We start from the raw sequence: 20,083 nt of genomic DNA, 5'->3' as shown, positions 1-20,083 counted from the left end.
TCACAACTCAATGGATATATATTCAGAGCTCGTGTTCTCATGACATCGCTCGCTAGTTGCTCACTCGTGACCATTGCGCCAAGGTCACCTGACGTTAAACAATCTCTACTTGAATCCTATTGTTACAATATCCACTACTTTCACTGACGCTGAGGTGAATAATTGTTTTAGTGAATCATATAAGTTCGATGAACCACATCATCGCCTGATTTGCGAGGATTGCTTTTAATTGACTCAGATGCGAAAATTTCCAAAATATGAAATCCTCGGCCGAATGGCATATAGCCAGAGGACAGTTTTATATGATAGTAAAATCTATTTGACTTTTTCACTTTTTTGATTTGTTCTGTTATAAAGTTATTCACGCAGCTGTACTTCAGCGGTCATCAACTTTCCAAATATCTGCGGCCGACAGGTTGTAGTTTGTTTTATCATCGCACATGCAGTGGCCACCGGTAGAAATTATCCAGTGATAGCTGAAGGCTACAAACGCTGCGTAGTTGTACAAACGATTCTCTCCAACACTATGTCTAGTATGTCATATTTTACTCTTACGTACTTCCATTCCACTTTCAATAAAACTAAAATCATAATCACCTGTTACTCTCAAATAGTTTGAAATAATTTTCAGTAAAAGTTCTGTAATAATAAGGATTAGAATAACTTTATTTAATGTCTGAACATAGAAGTGATCGCCATCCGTACGAAAAAAGGAGTCACACGAATCTGGCATTTCATCTCTTTCACGGTTGAAGTATCCCGCGAGCCAAAGGCTCGTTTTAAACAACGCCCGACCAAACTAAATTTAAACAATAGGTGAGCAAATAAACGATGGAGAATATAAGCTATAATTAACAATTATTCACCGAAGTGGAGGAAAAATATCTGTAACGAGCCGCAAGATTACAAACAACAAGATACAAGAGGCTTAACTCAGAACTCAATGGATATATATTCAGAGCTCGTGTTCTCGTGACATTGCTCGCTAGTTGCACACACGTGACCTTTGCGCTAAGGTCACCTCACGTTAAACAATCTCTACTTGAATCCTATTGTTACAATATCCACCACTTTCACTGACGCTGAGGTGAATAATTGTTTTAGTGAACCATATAAGTTCACTGAACCACAACATCGCCTGATTTGCGAGGATTGCTTTTATTTGACCTAGATGCGAAAATTTGCGAAATTTAAAATCCTCGGCCGAAAGGCATATAGCCAGAGGACAGTTTTATATGATAGTAAATTCTATTTAACTAGTTCACTGTTTTTCTTTCTTCTGTCACAAAGTTATTCACGCAGCTGTACTTCAGTGGACATAAACTTTCCAAAAATCTCCGATCCACAGGTTGTCGTTTGTTATATCATCGCACATGCAGTGACCACCGGTAGAAATTATCCCGTGATAGCTGAGGGCCACAAACGCTGCGTAGTTGTACAAACGATTCTCTCCAACACTATGACTAGTAGGTCCCCACTTATAATTCCCCACAACGAATAACAGCTGTATTGTGCGAAATAACTTACACCATAACAAAATGGAAAAGTCTGTTATGACCAGTTAGTCAGTCAGCTTATTAGCCTGCCAGCAAACCCGACAGTCAGTCAGTTTGTCGGTCAGTTAATTCGCTCTAAAGAAGGGTAAACGCTTGCAACATCAGCTTTATAAAAGCAAATTAGCTAGTCCGCTTGTAATTTACTATCTACAACAACAGTGAAACATCGCACTGATATGTGTGAGAAGCGCTCTACTGTGTATTTCCAGTGCTAGTACTAAAAGAAAACAGGCAAAAAAAAAAATCAAACACGGTGTATGTAGTTTGAATGATAATGATAAAAAGGAAATGATAACTAAGAAAAATAACACTTGGAATCAGCATAACAGCTGGCAAAATCTTCAAATGGCTGATTCAAGAGAAGAATCATTTCTGAGCTTCGTGACTGACGGATGCATTCGACATCTGCACTAAAGAGATTTCGCTAAATTCTGCGGTTCGAGCCATCTTCTATTGTTTAATTTCTTGTCTACGATTCTACAGTGTTCTATTGCATATTGAGAAACTCCTGTGCACTCGCAATCTCAGTGAGGCTTATATGAAGAAGAGAGAAGACCCGTAAAGATGAAGAGCAAGATCCGTGAATGCAAGGGCCACAATCGTGTACAATTTTCCTGCTCCAGCAGATGGATCCTTTTCACCAGGACAGAATGGATTGAAAGGATCATATTTTGGGGGCTTGCTTAGTGTGCAGTACTTCTTCATCAAATCTCCCTGACACTCCTTTGCTTACATGAAATATCTGAAATAAATACGCAGTTTTGATGATTATTATTTCAACTGAGAAGTAAGCAAATCTTTAAGAGCTTCCATTTTGGAAAAATCCTATTTAGCATGCAGAACCAGGTGATTAAGGGGAGTTTTCCCTTTAATTTGCTTTGCAAAGTTAATTACCGTCACAACTATATAAATGACTCATTTACGTATCAAGATCTAGTGTAATGTGTTTATCAAAGTAACTCCTACTCAACCGTTTCTAACAAAATCAGAGGGTTATTCCAACTTAACGAGTTAGTCCTGGGTTTAGGCAAATTCATCACAGTTCAAGTTGTTGCCTCTAAAGTTTTTGTTGTGCAAAAGAAAAGGCCTCGTAAAGAGCATGCGTTAGGCCTTATGATAGACTCCTTAAAGAAATCTCGTAAAAGTTTGTTTGAGCGCTTTTCGATTGAGAGTCGCAAAAAGCAAGAACAAAAGCAAGGTTATCACAACAGCAAATCAGATGTCAAAAGATTAGAAAACGACAAACTGCCTGAAGGGCGGAAAACCCGAGTAACCAAATCGTGATTGATTAATTACTCGCTTTACGTATTGGTCGAGAACGTGGCGGGAGTTTTTTAACCAATCACACTGCTTAGAAAGGACAAACCAAAGCAATCGCAGATTACTTTGGACACTCCATTGAATATCGGTATCTTACTTGCATAAGTCCTCTGGTTTAGCCTTAGCCTTGAATTTGTCGTGGAATGGCTTAGCGCATTTTTTTCCTTTGTCGTAAAACTCTTTCTTGCATTTCAGCATGTCAGTGATGACGTTATAACCACTTCCGTCCACACCACACAACAACCGACCGAAATTGTAATGTTTGGCTCTCATGGCGGTGATTGGTCCTATTGGCTCCATCATACTGTGGTGAGTTTTGAGGTAATCACCGTAGCACTGGTCAAGCATAAAGTTCTTAATTAATGCAGCCCATGAATTTCATCAATTCGTGACTGCAAAGGTGAGAACAAAATCAAAATAACGGTGTTAGTAAAGGAATCAAAGCATGTAGAAGTTGGTTATTTATCTCATGGTTATTTGAGGGACCGGTCATTGGGGTAGGGGGGGGGGTCGAGTTTTTATCGTCACACAGCCACAATACCCCTGAGAAGTTTGGGAGTTGTTAACCTGATCCCCACTTTAGAATTCTAACACTCCCCTCAAACATGATCCTCCGATAATGACTGCTCGCCTAAGAAATTTTCTGTGCTGTTGCCTCTTTTAATTTGCGCGGTGACGTCTTATAGCTCTTACGAATCTGATATTTTGCTGTCTAAGTAGCGGTAGTTTTCTTGAAGCACACAAAAAGAAAAAACACCAACAAATTCTGAAATAACAAATCTGCAGTTTACAGGACCATCGTTCATTTTCTTAAGAAACATATGTGCACACATCATGCTTTTTTCAATTTCCATATCTTCACTGCATTTGCTTACGATGACGTGTTTACTACCAGCAGAGGTTGGCAGATCTGATAGGAATTGATCAAATAATTAAGAATTGATTGACATACGTAGAAGAAGTGACTTGGAATAACATTTGACGATAAAAACTTGCGACAAACGTTGCTTGATAACATTGTAAAATTCAAAAACGCTAAAAAGCTATAGAAAGCTAAAATCGACGACGTTTCGACGTTAACATAACGTCATTATCGAGTCAAGAATGTATAAAAATAAGTTCTATAAATACTAAAAACGAACAATAAGATAAGATAATTTGCGGGTTAAACAAAACGTTTAGCACGTATGGAGTCCGTTTGCACGTTCAGATTAAGTTTGAATTTCTTGATATAAAGCATTTCAAACACTAAACAATCATATTTGCTTTGCCACTTTCTTAGAATCTTAAAATGACTATCATTCAAACGATCCCTCCTACCATGCGCTTCATGAAAATGCTTGCCAATAGACCAATTTAGATATATTTCAACGTAAGAGACTGGTAGCGAGACTTCAACACCCAAGTGAGGCTCCGGGGAATAAAATTCATTCGAATCGAGCTTTGGTTGTTCACATCTTCGAGCAGAAACTGCTTTCTTGGGTTATTATCGTTTTTCTAGTGTAAATTTGTAGTTTCTTCGAGTTGAAAGTAAATTGAAGTAATCATTGTTGTCATGGCCACGTCGGAAAAAAAGGTGAGAACAATCTACAATACTTTCAGCGTCAAAAGTTGCCGTGGTTGCGAACCTTCCTTCAAGGAAGAAGGATAGAAACTCGGAAGGAAAGTGTAAAAGAAAGGCCGAGTTGCTTGAGCTTGCGTTTAACGCTCATTCAATGAAGCTTCCGAAAGTGACGGAAGAAGATAGTGAAAATGAAAATCATATTATTTTGATTTTCATGATGATTCATGAAACACATGTGGCGTCCGTTGACAAATAAAAAGGAGATAGACGATCACTAATAGTCCACTTTACAGTTGTGTGCTTGGTTGCCAAGCCTTTTAACGGGAGTGAGGAGAGGGATGACCTTGTTATGACACAAACCTTGGTGTCTTTCAATTGTAAATCCCTTTGTTATCATGCTAGCTAGATACAGGTCTCTATCACGACAAGGTCATCTTTAGCCTCACTCCAAATCAAAGGCTTGGCAACTAAGTACACAGCTGTGAAAGGTCCTATTGGCAGCTTCTGTACACCAATTTATTTTTAGGTTGTGGAGCTATAAGCTGTTTACAAACCTGTATTTTCGTGGTTAATGCTGCTATAGTGGAAATCAAAATTTCAATCTAATGGAAAATATAATAATGAAAAACAATTAGTGTTCTGTTTATTCTTGGAATTTTACAGCAGAAATAAAATCAAAGCATTCATTTAAAGCGGTTGAAATTCCTAAGTTTAAGGAGAGCGACAAACGCTCTTGCATGTGAATAAAACCATAGACTTACTTTGTAGAATACCCCTTATTTCTTCCGTGAGCAGCGCATTTTTTCTACATAAAGATATGAGAGGAAATAGTCAAGTTGCCTGTTGAAGAATTCTTAACTTTGTCGGATGGGGTACTTAAGAATGGCGTGTTAAAGATTTCAAATTATATATAATGCTGTTTACCTCTCGAGTTCTTCCACATCAGAATTGCTCACGATTTCCTGCTTAGAAATGAAAGGATTTATGAATCACATATCTAGCAAACTTTCCACAATTTGTTGTAAATTGTATGCCACCTTACCAGCTCCTGTCGGTCACGTGATCGTCTATCGTGTTCTTCCAGCTCCCTGAAAACAATATTAAAAACGACAGATCACTCTCACTTTTGTTAAAAGGACAAATCACCCTATTTTTTGTTATCAACGCCTAAAGCCTCTAATCTTCAAGAAATGTCGCAAGTGAAAGATCATTATAGGGATCTAACGCGAAAGCGATGACAGATTCTTATACATTTCAGTTGTTCAACAAATCCTCTTTTTTGTCAACGATTCTGATTGAAAGATAGGTCTGCAGAATAACAACTATCATCGGCACCGGGAAACTGAGAAAATCGTACAAACCAGCAGATTTTTACAAGTTATATTCCCCTTTCATAACCGAAAACTAATGCACTGAAAACTTGTATCTGCTAATATCCAAATAACTACATACCAACCCCTCCCCTAGCCCAACAACAACAGTCAACTAGTAACAAGTTGGGGTTAGTGTTGGGTTAGGGGAGGGGTAGGTGCGCATTCGGTCAGATACTCACACTGACCAGAAAATTCAATTAAATATTACGAGGTTGAATAGCATGTTTTTAAGTCTTGCCTCGTGTAGCGTTCGTTATCCTTCTCTAACTTTTTCATTTCATCCTGTCCACAGATAGAAGATTTAGTGAGACATGAATAAGGACCATTGCGAAGTCAACTTGTCGAAGTGTTTTGACGAAAGCATTGTCATAATAATTTAAATAACAACAAAAGCCAACAGGACCGGATCCAGGCATTTTTGACATGGGGTCTAAAATGTTTTTCGACCAACCCATGTCCCTACCCAGCCTTCCCTCTTGGTTAAAAACAAAGAACAAAAAGAAACGAAGAAAAAGAACGTAAAGGCAATATATGATCTTGTCGTTGTAAGAATACTGATGTCAGACAAGAAGTGAAAAAACCCACAGGAGTGGGAAGGGGGAATCTGGACCCGAAGGCGCCCGGACCCCCTGACCTCCCTGACCCCCTGACCTCCCTGACCCCCTGACCCCCTGACCCCCTGACCCCCCTGACCCCCCTGATCCCCCTGACCCCCTGACCTCCCTGACCCCCTGACCCCCTGACCCCCTGACCCCCCTGACCCTCCTGACCCCCCTGAACCCCTGAACCACGGACCCTCCCTTTGCTTCGTACCACTGAAGAAAACAACCCTCCTAGACTCGAGAGATGTACAGATAGTAAGTAAGTAAGTAATTAAGTAAGTAAGTAAGTGAGTAAAACCTTTATTTAAACGCGATAAGTATTGAAGCTATGCAGCAAGTGGGGTCGTGTATAGGTATATAAATAAAAAGATACATAGACAGTAGTTGTAGTATAATATGAAATAAGACTTATGTGTAAACGTAAGATAATGTTTAGATTAATAATTGATAGTATTATCTAGCTAATAAAATTATAGACCTTAAAATACTTCCCTTAGGGAGGAACTATCTTTTACAGAATAAATTAGAAAAGTCAATGTCCCTGACCAAAGCAAGCTTTTTAATCATCCTGAAGAAACTTTTCACACTATGCGCGTTACGACACTCGATTGGCAGATAATTCCACAAAACTGAACCTCTACAAGATATGGAATTCTTTTTGATATTCGATTTGAAAGGTGGGATTTCCAAATTAAGACTGTTCCTTAAATTATACGAGGTTTGCGATTTCCCAATATGTGCTGTCATACAGGATGGTAAATCATTGTGGTACACCTTATAAGTTAGTTTCAGGATAGATTGTTTACAGAAAGTTCTTAGAGTGTCCCATTTAGCCCTGGTGAGAACTTCCGCTGACTGTATATCCTTAGCGAAATTGAAAATGACTCTTGCTGCCCTTCAGTGTAGTCTTTCAAGTCAATCGAGGTCGTCTTGTCGGTTTCTACCTCCCCATATGGATATGCCGTACATTACTGCAGGAATTATAACTTAAAAATACAGGTTTCAGAGATCCTGTTTAGGTAAGAATCTGCTCTTCTTTATAAGGCTTAGTTTATCAGCGAAACTCTTCTTCAGTTCCTTTATATGTGTGGACCAGCCAAGCTTGTGATCGATGGTCACACCCAAAAGTCAACTATGTGTAATCCATTCTAAGTTGTTACCTCAGAGGTATGTCGGTGGTAGAGGGCCAGTGAACGATCCTCTATAAATTAGCATACATTCTGATTTCTTTGGGTGTGGCGTTAATTAATTAGCCTGTTCTTCACGCACCAGGCATACAACTCTTTTCGGGATTGATTTAACGCAGCTGCCACTTCGTCTATAGTCTTCCCAATACAGTATACGATGTGCGTATCTCCACAGTTTAAGTAATTTCAGTAGCATTGTTTTACTAACTAGACCGCCTATTGGCAATCATACACTGGCAGCATCAACAATGATTATCTCATACCAGTAAATTATCTCTTTCCGTCTCAAGTCTCACTAACTCCTCGGCCATAGCCCGTCTAGTATCCCTGAAATCGAAAAAAGCCGTTTTATCAACTTTCTTGAGGACGATGGGAAAACTTTCAGAGAAGAAGATTATAATTTGGTTGATTTTAACTATCTATCGAAATGGGACTAAAACTGGAAATATCACGCGATAGAAATTTCGAGCTCTCAATCTAATTGTTAATTGTTTCAGGAGAAATTCTGCAAAGTAGCTTTTAATATTGTCTGGGACGGTTTGCAAAACTAACCCTGAATTTCTTTAATGAATAAGTTATTTGCATCATTTATTTACTACTCACGCACGGAATGCCGATATGTTGACGATTTTCTTGTTTTGAGCACTCAGATCTATCTCCAATTTCTGAATTTAAGAGCAAAAAGTTTACTAAGTATTAGTAGTTCAAATAATTTCAATCGTGATCCAGATATACTGTTTCTTTTAACTTCCAAAACTTTTCATGTGAGGCACTTTCAGATGCGTGAAGTTAAGGCTGTGCGCGCGTTCGCACAGAGGGTTAGTGGAAGATGAGGAAACATTAACGGGCAAACAAAAACTGAATAGATAGCTAAACGATTGACTATCGATGTAGATACAGAGGCTCGGGTCGATCGTCGTCTATTAAGGTGCAAGAATGTACATGCTTGACTGAATTAAATACAAAATTTCGCTGTGAATGAAGTCTTCGAGAAGTCTAAGGCTCCAAACAGGAAGAGAAAATTGTAGTTCCAAATTTTGTATGCAGAAAACTTAAGTGAATTCTCACATTTAGTTGAAGGTTCTTATACTTAGTGCTGTTTGGAAGATGAAAAAGTTATGTTTTTACCCTATTGTCTTCCTCCAAAGCGGAGAGAAGTTTTTCAAGTTCTGCTTGACTTTGACGAGGATCTAAGAAATAAAAAAGGCAGTAATAAGAATCATTAATTGTTTTCATTATAAACATGAAAACTCGCTATTCGCTGATGTTCCATCTACGCGGAAAACTTTCATATCCTTATGAAGCTTAGTCAAATTTTCAGCCAGAGTCTGTAACAGGAAAGTGTTCATGGTTTATAAGACGGTCGTAGATATTACAGATCATAAACAAAATATCACAATCGTAGCTAAGAAATGAAGGTTTCTTATTCTCATTTAGAGGAGCTATGTAACTGATTAATAAAAGTTCACTGTCGCATTCGCCACACGGCCACGTGATCTTTTTTTCAGGTTGCTGAACACAGTTTTTGATACCTGTGTTTCTTTCACCATTATCTCTAACATCCTTGATCTCTCGGTCCCCAAAACTGGCAGCAATCAAGTTAAGAACACAAACTTTGTGTTTTTGATAGTTTAGCTGACGTATGTGCATTTGCCATGATGACATGAATAAATATAAACAGGCCTTTAAGATCGGTTTTGTGTATTTGTAGAAAATCTAGTCATTAAATTTTCTTTATAATTTGCATGCAACGAGTTTGTAACGATACTCACAAGTTAACGCCATTTTGCTAACAATTTAACAGAGAAATCTCTAATTACCCTTGTTATAGGTTCACTCGATTATCTGGAATTTCCTTTGTTAAGAATCAATTTTTTTAAATACTCCAGTTACTTATTTCCTAAAGTATTTTCGTGCCAAATTTCGTAAAATTGTAATGAGTGGTTCTCAAGAAATAGGGATATTTCCGAGAAAGCAATTTTTCATTCAATCGCATTTTTTTACCTACTACGCATGCGTTACATTTAACTAGGTTGTTTCAGTAACGACAAAAATGCTGAGAATTGCTGGGTTCTTTGCACCATTAACTTTTCTTACATGTTGTTGTAATAAAAGATTAAAGCCCTCAATACACTGGGCCAACTCTAGCGAAAAATAGCACACATAGTGCAGACACGTGTTGAGTAAATAAAATGATCGCTCTATTGACAGCATGTTTGTTTTTTTGCAGTCCTTGTGCGCGCGCTGAATTGCATCAGCAAAAGCGCGCGCAAAAACTGTGTTCAGCCACCTTAATGGCAGCGTGATAACTAAAGATCGGTATAACGAATGTTACTCGAAGTGGCGCTAACGCCAACAGTTGCACGAGCCCAAACCGTTTGTTTTGTAAACAGCCACGGTTACAACGAACTTAACATTTAACAAATGGTTAACAAATCTAGCCCGGAAAAGCACTCTTCAGTCATATGTGACAAAAACAAAAAGAAAACTGAAGCATCACGAGCAACATACTTAGTCCAACACTATTCAAATGTTTCAATTTTGCAAAGAATTCCAAGAAAGTAATCTCAATTCCTCCCGTCTATTTTCAAAACGTCCTCTATTTTTGCGACTCATGCAAATCGATTCAATAATGATAAACCTATTTTACAAACAATGATTGAAATCCTGCTATAAGCTTTTCAAGATGATTGCGTCGTACTTGCAGCCCTTTCATTGTTTTGAAGATGAGAATATATATACCGCACTGGATCAGCCTGTTAAAGCATTCTCCATAGTTCGCTACGATCTCGATACATAGTCAGAACCGCTCATCGTGGACTTTCAGGGAAGAATTTTTTAAACTTACCTGCATTTTGAGAAGCCATGGCCACTGAAAAATTTTTGTGAAACTTTCTCTCTTTCGAAATTAGCAGACGTTAGCAGACGTGCGACTTAAGTGTAGCACTATTACATGCAACTGACGTCACAAAAGCGTATGTGGAGATGTCGCGCGCTTTTATTTTACACAAATTACAGTTGTAATTCTAATCTTGGAAATTAGATATTTAACTTTTGTCTAAATACGGGTTCTACGCGTCCCATGGTTGTTATCGCGATATTGCTTTTGCTTCCGGAATTGTGCAGGTTCTGCATCACTCCGCTCTGTGATTGGTGTGAAAAATCGCGGCGTTTTCTCGACCAATTAGAATTAAAGCTAAACCTATGCACGACTTGGTCATTCGCGCTTTCCCACCTTCAAGAAAATTGCTTGTTTTTATCCTGAGTTCTCATCGGCTCCTCGCGATATTTTTTGTTTTTCTGATTGGCTGTTGTGATTACTTCGGTTTTAACGAGAGGTTTAAGTACACCAATTTAAAATGCATTCTATTTGTGTTTTTGTAGACGGAGTTCGATGACCGTTATAGTATTTTATTTCTTAAGTTATATAGGTTTACCTTTTTTTCTACGTGTGGGCCAAAATTGTAACTCTGTTATGGCAGCATAAAATATAGTCTGGATAAATACCACAAAATGCTGAAAAAATATTTCAGTCGCACAAGAAATTTTAATACTTTTCCGTCTAGTTAATCATTTGCAATGATTTAGTTTACGCGTTTCGCATTTCAAGTAAATGCAAATAAGTCGGATGAGCAGACTAGATAACTTCGCTATTAGGCTTATTTCTAAAACGTTAACAAGAGTTTAACAAGTACACGATAGGTGCATTCTTTATGAAAATTGGCCATGGTCCGGGTTCCTTTTTCACGGACATCGTCAGTGGAATCAAGCTCTGACTGTGCGTTAAATACTCGCTATCAGGATGCAACTGCGTCAACTTCATTTCAGAGACTGCCCTCCGTGACAATGTTTCAACAAACATAGATTTTCCAAAAATCTCCGGTTGACAGGTTGTAGTTCTCATTATCATCACAAAACCATCTGTCTGAGGTAGAAATTGTCCACTGACATTTAAAGGCTACAAATGCTGCGTGGATGTACAGGCGATTCCCTACAGCACCATACTCAGTATGTCCCCATTTACCATGAAGTGCCCATGTCGCACAATTCTGATCCAGCCTTTAGTTATTGCCATGCACACGAAAAAAGGAGTCACACGAGTCTGGCATTTCATCTCTTTCACCGCTGAAAAATCGCACCACTTATGCAGCTTTGTTGTTAAGAGACATTGCGACGTGGAATATTGTTCCTTTTTCTTTGCTGCAGTGAAATATTATTTGGGTGAAGCTTGTGTGGGCTCTTAGCTGCTTCATAGCGCTTTTGGCTAAAGCCATTGTGCCCTTTCTATAGTTACCGATTCCTTGAAATGTTTTTCCGCGACGCCATTCCAAAATGAAGATCAGGAGCTTCTCAAAATAACGTTCAACACCAACATCCAGCCTACTTTGAAATTAAGAAAGCCTTTGTTGTTATATATGATATATTTCTAAAAAAGGAAAAAAAAAGCTGAAAACACAATTACAACCGTACCTCCATGAGTTGTCATGTCACAAAAAGCCTTGAAGGAGTTCCCATCGCCTTGTGGGTCGACCCAGTACTCTCCATTCACAGTGGGATCTCCACTCTAAATGATATGTTGACATGACTTTGCAGCTATTAAGGAGGCTGACCCGAGTAAAGCTGCAACGAAAAGAGGCAACTAAATCATACTTTGCATGTGTCAGCGAAATGTCATTATACTGCAAATAGCACAAGACACGTTTGCTTCATTACACCACCGCAGAACCATGTAAAAAATGTAACCTTAAATTTTTTAAGCGGACAAAGATCGTCAAATTTTGACAAGTGTTCTCATATATAACTGGAAGATACTTTTACCACGATTTGGATTATCAGCACAAATAAACCCTTCATTCTGCTTCACACTGGCTGTGCGGGAAATCTTAGTTTCGTTGTTAAAACTGACAAGTTTTGTCCATCAGCCTAAAGTTAAGGCTTTGGCACGCAGGCTGGGAATTGTAGGCAATATATCACGAAACTAACCGATCCACAGTGAACGTTTTGCAAACATGATTAAGTAGAACCAAGCCATGTTCTGATCGCTGTGTCAATTTACATCGCTGAGCAAATGTTTTCACTGAATACAATGCCAAAATGAACCAAAACGAGTAACGGCCATCTGTAATCGACAGAGCCTGCAGTCGTGACGATTTACTTTATCAAATACTTCAAAACCAACTGGGTTTGGAGAATTTAGAGCTATTAGTATGTTTTCCTAATTAATGTTATGATATTGTGCAATTTTAAATAGTGATACGATACGTAAAGTAATTCAATTAACGGTAAGACCCTTTGACTGCTTCCATTCTTTTGTGGCTTGGAATCCAAAAAAGGGAAAAAAAAAAAAAAGAAAGGGAAAAACATCTTTTAAAAAGGTTGTAGTTAAACTCTTACATCTCGTGAATGTTGAATGATTCAAGAGCAAGGTCGTCTCCAAATTCTACCTTTAATTTGTAGCAAATCTTTAACTTGATCATTCAACGGCTATCTGGCAGTGGTATGTATGTTTTATAACTCAGAAAAACACGAAAAAAAGACACAATGGTTATTTTAAAAAGAGAGGCACGTTACCTCAGTTAGAGTAAAATATCGCACAGGGTTGTTTTCTATTTTAAGGTGGTACATCGCCATACGAAAGGGCCCTCGGATGGTACCTCACCTGCATGTACACGGAATATCGTTAATTAAAATTTTCTCTATTTTTGACGTACTTGCATTCCACTTTTGATAAACAACAAAACTGCAGGAACTTGTTCCTCTCATGATCAAAGAGTTTGAAATAATTTTCAGTGCCAAATCCGTGGAAATAAGGATAATAATTAAATAATAATAATAAATAAATAATAATAATAGTAATAATAATAATAATAAATAATATTAAATGATTAAATAATATTAAAGCATGGGCGTGATCGCCCAGTCTCCCAATCCAGGGGCTTATTTACGAGACGCTCGACAAAATTTAACGTTGGAGAATGTAAGCTATGATTAACTGTTATTCACAGAAGTAAAGGTTAATAGCCATCACTTTTACTAACACTGAGGTGAATAATTGCTTTAGTATAAGCCACGCAGGGACCAAAAGTATTATTATGTTTCTGTCAATATCATTACTATTCTTTTAATCAATCATTTAACAACTTTTTAGCTGTGGTATATGTTTTATAACTGAAAACCAACACGAAAAAAAATACACCAACATTATTTTGAAAAGAGAGGCGCGTAACCTCTGTCAGAGTAACATTTCCCGGAGGGATTTTTTACTCTGATATCATAAACATCGCCATAGAGCAGGGCTCTCGACTGTTACCTCACCTGCATGTACGTTGAGGGGCATGTCGACAATAAAGCTTTTCTTTTTTTTCTTTTTTTTTTTCCATATACTTCAATTCCACTTTCGTTAAACCTAAAATTGCGATTATCTGTTACTCTCAAAGAGTTTTAAGTAATTTTCAGAGCAAATTCTGTGGAAATGAGGATAAGAATAAATTTATTTAATGTTTAAAACATAGAAGCAATCGCTGAGTCTCTTAAACAAAAGGCTTGTTTTAAAAACACTGGAGAAAACTAGATTCGAACGATATTTAACGATGGAGAATATAAGCTATAACTCACAATTATTCACCAAAAGTGGGGGTAAAATACCCACCACTTTCACTAACACTGAGGTGAATAATGTTTTAGAATAAACCACTCAGACACCAAAAGTATTAATTCATTTCTGTCAATATAAAAGTCTTTCAATCTTTCATTTGACGATTATCTAGCAGTGGTATATTTGTTTTATAACTCAAAAAACACGGACAAAACACACAAGGTTGTTTTGAAAAGCGACGGACGTAGTCTCAGCTGGAGTAAATATCCCACAGTGATTTTTTAACTATGATGTGACAAACATCGCCATACGACAGGGTTCACGACTGGTACCTCATCTACATATACAGGGCATACCAGCAATTAATTTTCTTCGCTGCAGTGAAATCTTATTTGGGTGAAGTTTGTGTGGGGTCTTAGCTGCTTCATAGCGCTTTTGGCTAAGGCCCTTGTGCCGTTTCTATAGTTACTGATTCGGCTGAAAGGTTTTTTCGGCAACGCCATTCGACCATGAAGATCGGGAGCTTGCCAAAATAACGTTCAACACCAACATCCAGCCCCCTTTGAGTTAAAAAAAAAAAAAAACCATAATCATTTTAATACCGACAAAAAAAATCCATAACTGGAAACAAAACACAATCGTACCTCCAGCTGTTGTCATGTCACAAAAAGCTTTGAAGGGGCTCCCATTGCCTTGTGGGTCGATCCAGTACTCTCCATTTCCTTTAGAATCGCCCCTCTGAATTATATTTTGACAAGTTCCAAAGGTAACTGACCCTACTAAAGCCAAAAATAAATATGCAAACAAATCATCATACTTAGGATGCGTCAGCAACATGTCATGCGACTGTAAATAGTACACTGAAACTTCCTAAATTAAGGTACCCACCTGTTACTAGGTATTGAACGCTTCATATCGTAAGTTTCGGTTGGTAACCAGCATGCAGAAGTATAACACCAAAAAGTTCTTGATGGGGTAGCAACTATGCTGCTTGGCAGTTAGAAATGGGTCGATATGACGATAGAAGGTTAGATTTTAGCAAATAAAACGGTCGAAGTTTAATTTTTGATGAGTGACGTGACCAATTACGTAATTTCGAGACCTTAGGACAAAGTGGATTCATTACGTAACCAAGTCTCCTGTAATTTTTTCTTCTAATTTTTTGCATTTGTCGAAGTAAGAAGGAAAACAATTGTGGTTGCTCATACTAGTTTGTTGAATTACACCATGGCAGACCCATGTAATTGTAAATGTAACATTAAACATCCAAACAATGCCATAAAGATATTCTTACCACGATCCGGGTTGTTGGCATAAATAAACCCTTCATTCTGTTTCACACTGGCTGGGCGGGAAATCACAATTTCGTTGTTAAACTGCCAAGTTTTTTCCATCAGCCTAAAGTTAAGGCTTTGGCACGCAGGCTGTGAATTGCAAGCAACGTAACACGAAACCAACCGATCCACAGTGAACGATTCGTAAACATGCTCAAGTAGAACCAAGCCATTTTCAGATCGCTGTGTCAATTTGCATCGCTGAGCAAATGTTTTCACTGAATACGATGCCAAAATGAACCAAAACGAGAAAACAGCCATCTGTTATCGACAGCGCTTGCAGTCTTGACGATTTTCGTGACCCAAAGAGCCCAAAACCATCTGGCTGTAGCTTTAACACTCTTTCAAAATTAATGTGTAGTACTCATTCAATTTTAAACAGTTCTACTGCACACAATACTTCAATTGACGGATCGATACTTTGATACTTTTCATTCTTTTATGGTATGAAATCCAAAATAGGGCGAAAAACAGTGAAAAAGGAATTAAACCTTTTAAAAAATTTATAACATTTGTATCTTGAGTTCGCAGCTCAACTCTGACAATTTGTGAACGTTTAACAAATATACCTCTGTAGCAAATTTTTTTAAATCTACCATTTAATGACTATCTAGCAAAGGTATGTATGTTCTATATCTCAGAAAGACACGAACAAAACTGCACAAATGTTATCATTAAAAGGGAATTAGGCAACCTCGGTTAGAGTAACATATCCCACAGAGATTTTTCACCGTTTGATATGATAAACATCGCCAGACAATAAGGCTCTCGACTGGCTTCTCATCTGCATGTACAGGGAATATCAACAATGAAGCTTTTTTTTTTTTTTTCTTTTACGTACGTCCATTCCACTTTCAATAATTCTAAAATCATAATCACCTGTTACTCTCAAAGAGTTTGAAATAATTTTCAGTAAGAAGGATAAGAATAACTTTATTCAATGTCTAAAACATAGAAATAAGAATACATACCTTCGCCCATCTCCCTTGCCAAAGGCTTCTTTTATAAAACGCTCGACAAAACTAAATGTAAACAATGAGTGCGCAAATGAACGATAGAGAATATAAGCTATAGTTAACAATTATTCACCGAATTGGAGGTAAATATCCACCACTTTCACTGACATTGAGGTAAACAACTCTTTTAGTATATACCACAGAAACCAAAAGTATTAGTCTATTTCTGTCAGTGTACCAATAACAATTAGTCGGAAATTAAATCTTTGACGCGAGATTTGTCTCTTCAGCCACTCGAAAGTGAATAGTACTTGCTAACCGCTTCCGAACCAGCCAATCAGGGCATGCAAACAGCACTATTCGCCTGTGTGTACATACCGATGAAAATTACACTAAATATGTCCAAGACTAATATCCATACTTACACTAGCTTACAAAGTCAGAATGAACATGGCAGGTTTGAGGTATGTTTATTTACATTTAAAGCGCTGGCGCCCTTAAAGCTTGACATTGACCAAGTTAGAGTGAAACTGGAGAACACTAGTCAAGGACTTGGTGGAAACCGGGAGTCGGTTTCGTGTGTATAAAGAGGAAGTGCACGTGACAAGATCATGTATGTTTCCTGAGCTACATTACAGCCGGATCCGTGGGGATTCCTTTTAGTTGACCTAGATGTGAAAATCTAGGAGATTCAAAATACAAGGCTGTAAACGTCAGGCATATTGTCAGAGGATAATTTTAGATGCTAATAATTTTTCCAAGTGATTTCATCAGCAATCACAGTAACAAAGTTTTAAATTGTAGTGGCTCAAACAAGTTGATCTAAATACATTAAGACAGAGCCATGCAAAATATGTAACCTCAAACGTTTAAAAGACAAAGGTCGATAAACATGCATGGGCGTTTCCTGGGGCATCTAAAACACATTCTCAACGCGATTTGGGTTGTCAGCAGGAATAATTTAATTGCTATGTTAATTAGTCTTTAATTTTGTAAAGCGCTACGAAGAACTAGTCGGGCTTAGCGCTATATAAATGCTTTTTTATTTTTATTTTTTAATAAACCCTGCATTCTGCTTCACACTGGCTGGGCGGGAAATCTTAGTTTTGTTATTGTGCTGACAAGTTTTGTCCATCAACCTAAGGTTAAAGCTTTGACACACAGGCTGTGAATAGCACGCAGTGTAACAGGAATGCAACCGATCCACAGTAAACGAATTGTGTACGTGACCAAGAAGAACCAAGCCATACTCAGAACGCTGTGTCAATTAACAGTGCTGAGCAAATGTGTTCATCGAATATGAGGCCAAAATGAGTCAAAACGAGAAAACAGCCATCTGGCTCGAGAGTGACCACAGCCTCAAAAGTGTTTTCTATTCGAAGACTTCTAAGCCAACTGGTTTAAGGACATTTATAGCACTTTTTGTTTATTTCATGCAATATTAAACAGTTCAGGATAGCTCGCGGTTTTGTCGACCCAAAGTGCAAAAAAGGAAAGAAAAAAAAGGGAAATAAGGGAAATCGTTCATTTTTACATCTTGTGTGCATCTTGTAGTCTCATTTGAACCGTGATGTTTCAAAAATTTTTATCGACTTGAAAAGATGAATAGTTCTTAGTTTCTACCTTTATGGTCTTTCTTCTATTGAATCGATCAGTTAGAGAATCCCTAACAGAGATGAAGCTTTTTATATCTTGACAAATGATAGAAAATACTCAAACGCTATTTCAAAAGGGTCACAAGAAATCTTAGTTGGGGCATCAGCTGGGAATCGCATCTGACAGGAATCGTTGCGGATGGGCTGCTAATAAGGTTCTCCATTGCCAGCTCAAATGCATGTAAGCGGCTTCCGAGTAGTTAAGCCTTTGTTTATTTAATGAGCCCTTTTAGCATTTAAGGTACTAGTCAATTATAAGGCCTTATTGTATCTGTGACAAAAGGGGAAAAACCTGCACTGAATCTCTCCGTTTAGTATACTTTCATCCTTCGCAGGGTCTCCTTTTTCAAATTTTTTTTTCTGAGTCAAACAAAAGTCAATTACCTAAACGTACAATTTCCAAACTATAAAAATAGATATTTTCGTCAAAAAGGTGATAAATCATCAAGGTATACTAATCGCCTGTGGGCGTGAACTCCTATGATCTACAAGAAAAACACTTCAGTACTTCACCGAAAGTTAAGTAATCCATGCTAGGATAGTAAAGCAATTTTCAATATAGTGTGGAGAGTGATCTGGAATTGCGCAAGTTCTGCATCACTCTGCTCTGTGATTGGTCTGAAAATCGCACAGTTTTCTCAACCAATTAGATTCAAAGCTAAACCCAAGCACGACTTGGTCAGTCGCGTTTTCCCGCGTCAAGCGATTTGTTTATTTTTTTTTATTTTGAGTTCTCATCGACTCCTCGTGATATTCTTCGTCCTTGGCTTTTGCGATTTTTCCGGTTTTGGCCGAAGGTCTATTCGTGTTTTCGTAGACAGAGTTCGCTGACTGTTATAGTATAATAGTTCTAAGATTACATACGTTTAACTTTTCTTATTTGTGGGCCAAAATTGTAACTCAGTTACAGCAGCATACAATCTAGTCTTTGGATAACTAACACTGAAAAAAGTGCTTCAAAAAATATTTTCAGTTGCACTAGAAATGTTCATTATTTTCCATTTAGTTCATCGACAACATCAAATCTTCTATCATTTTTATGCCGATGACACTCAGCTATATATTACGTTCAGGACGTCGTCTGATCCTGATATGAATCTGAGTAACACCAAATTGGTAAACTGTGTTCGGGACATGGATGCATGGATGCTTTCCAACAAGTTGAAATGAAATAAAGATAAGTCTGAAGTTCTCGTGATATCCTCTTCCCATCGTCCTCGGTCGCCACTGTCTTCTGTTGATATATCAAATGAGACCGTATCCTGCTACCCCAGTGCACGAAATATTCCTGTTATCTTTGATCATTCCCTTTGTAGGGTACTTCATCTCAATGCAGTCTGTAAATCGTCCTTCTTCCCTCTTCGTAACATTGGCTTCATAAGCATATATCTTACTTATGATGCAGCAAAGATCATTATTCATCCCTCGGTAGTTTCTAAACTTGATTATCGTAATTCTTTATTGTACGGCCTACCATCCTATCTTATTCGAAAGCTTCAACATGTTCAAAATTCTGCCGCTCGCCTTGTTAGCCATTTTTGCCATATTACTCAAGTCCTGAGAGATCTTCACTGGCTCCCTGTTTCCCTTTCGCATTGAATTTAAAATTATGTTAATTACCTACAAAGTGCTACATGATCGCGCTCCAATCTATATATAGGAACTCCTTCAATTGTATACACCCAACCGCAATCTTAGATCCTCTAATAAAAACCTATCAGTTAAACCCTTTTTTAATCTAAATTCATATGGTAAACGAGCTTTTTCCGTTGCTGCTACGGAACTTTGGAATAACTTACCTGAGGAAATTAAATCTGCAAACTCAATTGACGATTTTAAACGCAACCTTAAAACATTTCTTTTTATTCGAGCTTATGGATCGTGACGTTTATGAATCGATAAATAACCTGTCTATCGTGTAAATTTATCTATTGTGTAGTT

At 37.8% G+C, this 20,083-nt stretch overlaps 1 protein-coding gene and 1 pseudogene across 3 annotated transcripts in view; both read right to left on the bottom strand.

The window, feature by feature from the left end:
• LOC111341406 (uncharacterized) overlaps window positions 1-10,604 on the bottom strand; it is a 35,211-nt gene extending 24,607 nt beyond the window's left edge. For both annotated transcript variants that reach the window (XM_088762222.1, XM_088762223.1), the window contains exons 1-6: window positions 10,451-10,604; window positions 8,731-8,792; window positions 8,206-8,267; window positions 7,866-7,929; window positions 6,052-6,095; window positions 5,483-5,528 (exon numbers count right to left, since the gene is read on the bottom strand). In XM_088762222.1, coding sequence (XP_088618348.1) covers window positions 5,483-5,528; window positions 6,052-6,095; window positions 7,866-7,929; window positions 8,206-8,267; window positions 8,731-8,792; window positions 10,451-10,469 — 297 coding nt within the window. In that variant the 5' untranslated portion in view covers window positions 10,470-10,604. The remainder of the gene's footprint in view (window positions 1-5,482; window positions 5,529-6,051; window positions 6,096-7,865; window positions 7,930-8,205; window positions 8,268-8,730; window positions 8,793-10,450) is intronic.
• LOC148731893 (uncharacterized) lies at window positions 1,677-3,805 on the bottom strand (annotated as a pseudogene). Its single transcript, XR_016001514.1, has 3 exons — window positions 3,570-3,805; window positions 2,974-3,268; window positions 1,677-2,298 (listed from the first exon to the last, which is right to left on the bottom strand). The product of XR_016001514.1 is annotated as an uncharacterized LOC148731893 (transcript).
• Window positions 10,605-20,083: the final 9,479 nt, after the last annotated feature.

The sequence above is a fragment of the Stylophora pistillata genome, chromosome 5, assembly GCF_964205215.1.
Source record: "Stylophora pistillata chromosome 5, jaStyPist1.2, whole genome shotgun sequence".
Lineage (NCBI taxonomy): Eukaryota > Metazoa > Cnidaria > Anthozoa > Scleractinia > Pocilloporidae > Stylophora > Stylophora pistillata.
This window is presented reverse-complemented; position numbering and strand designations above follow the sequence as displayed.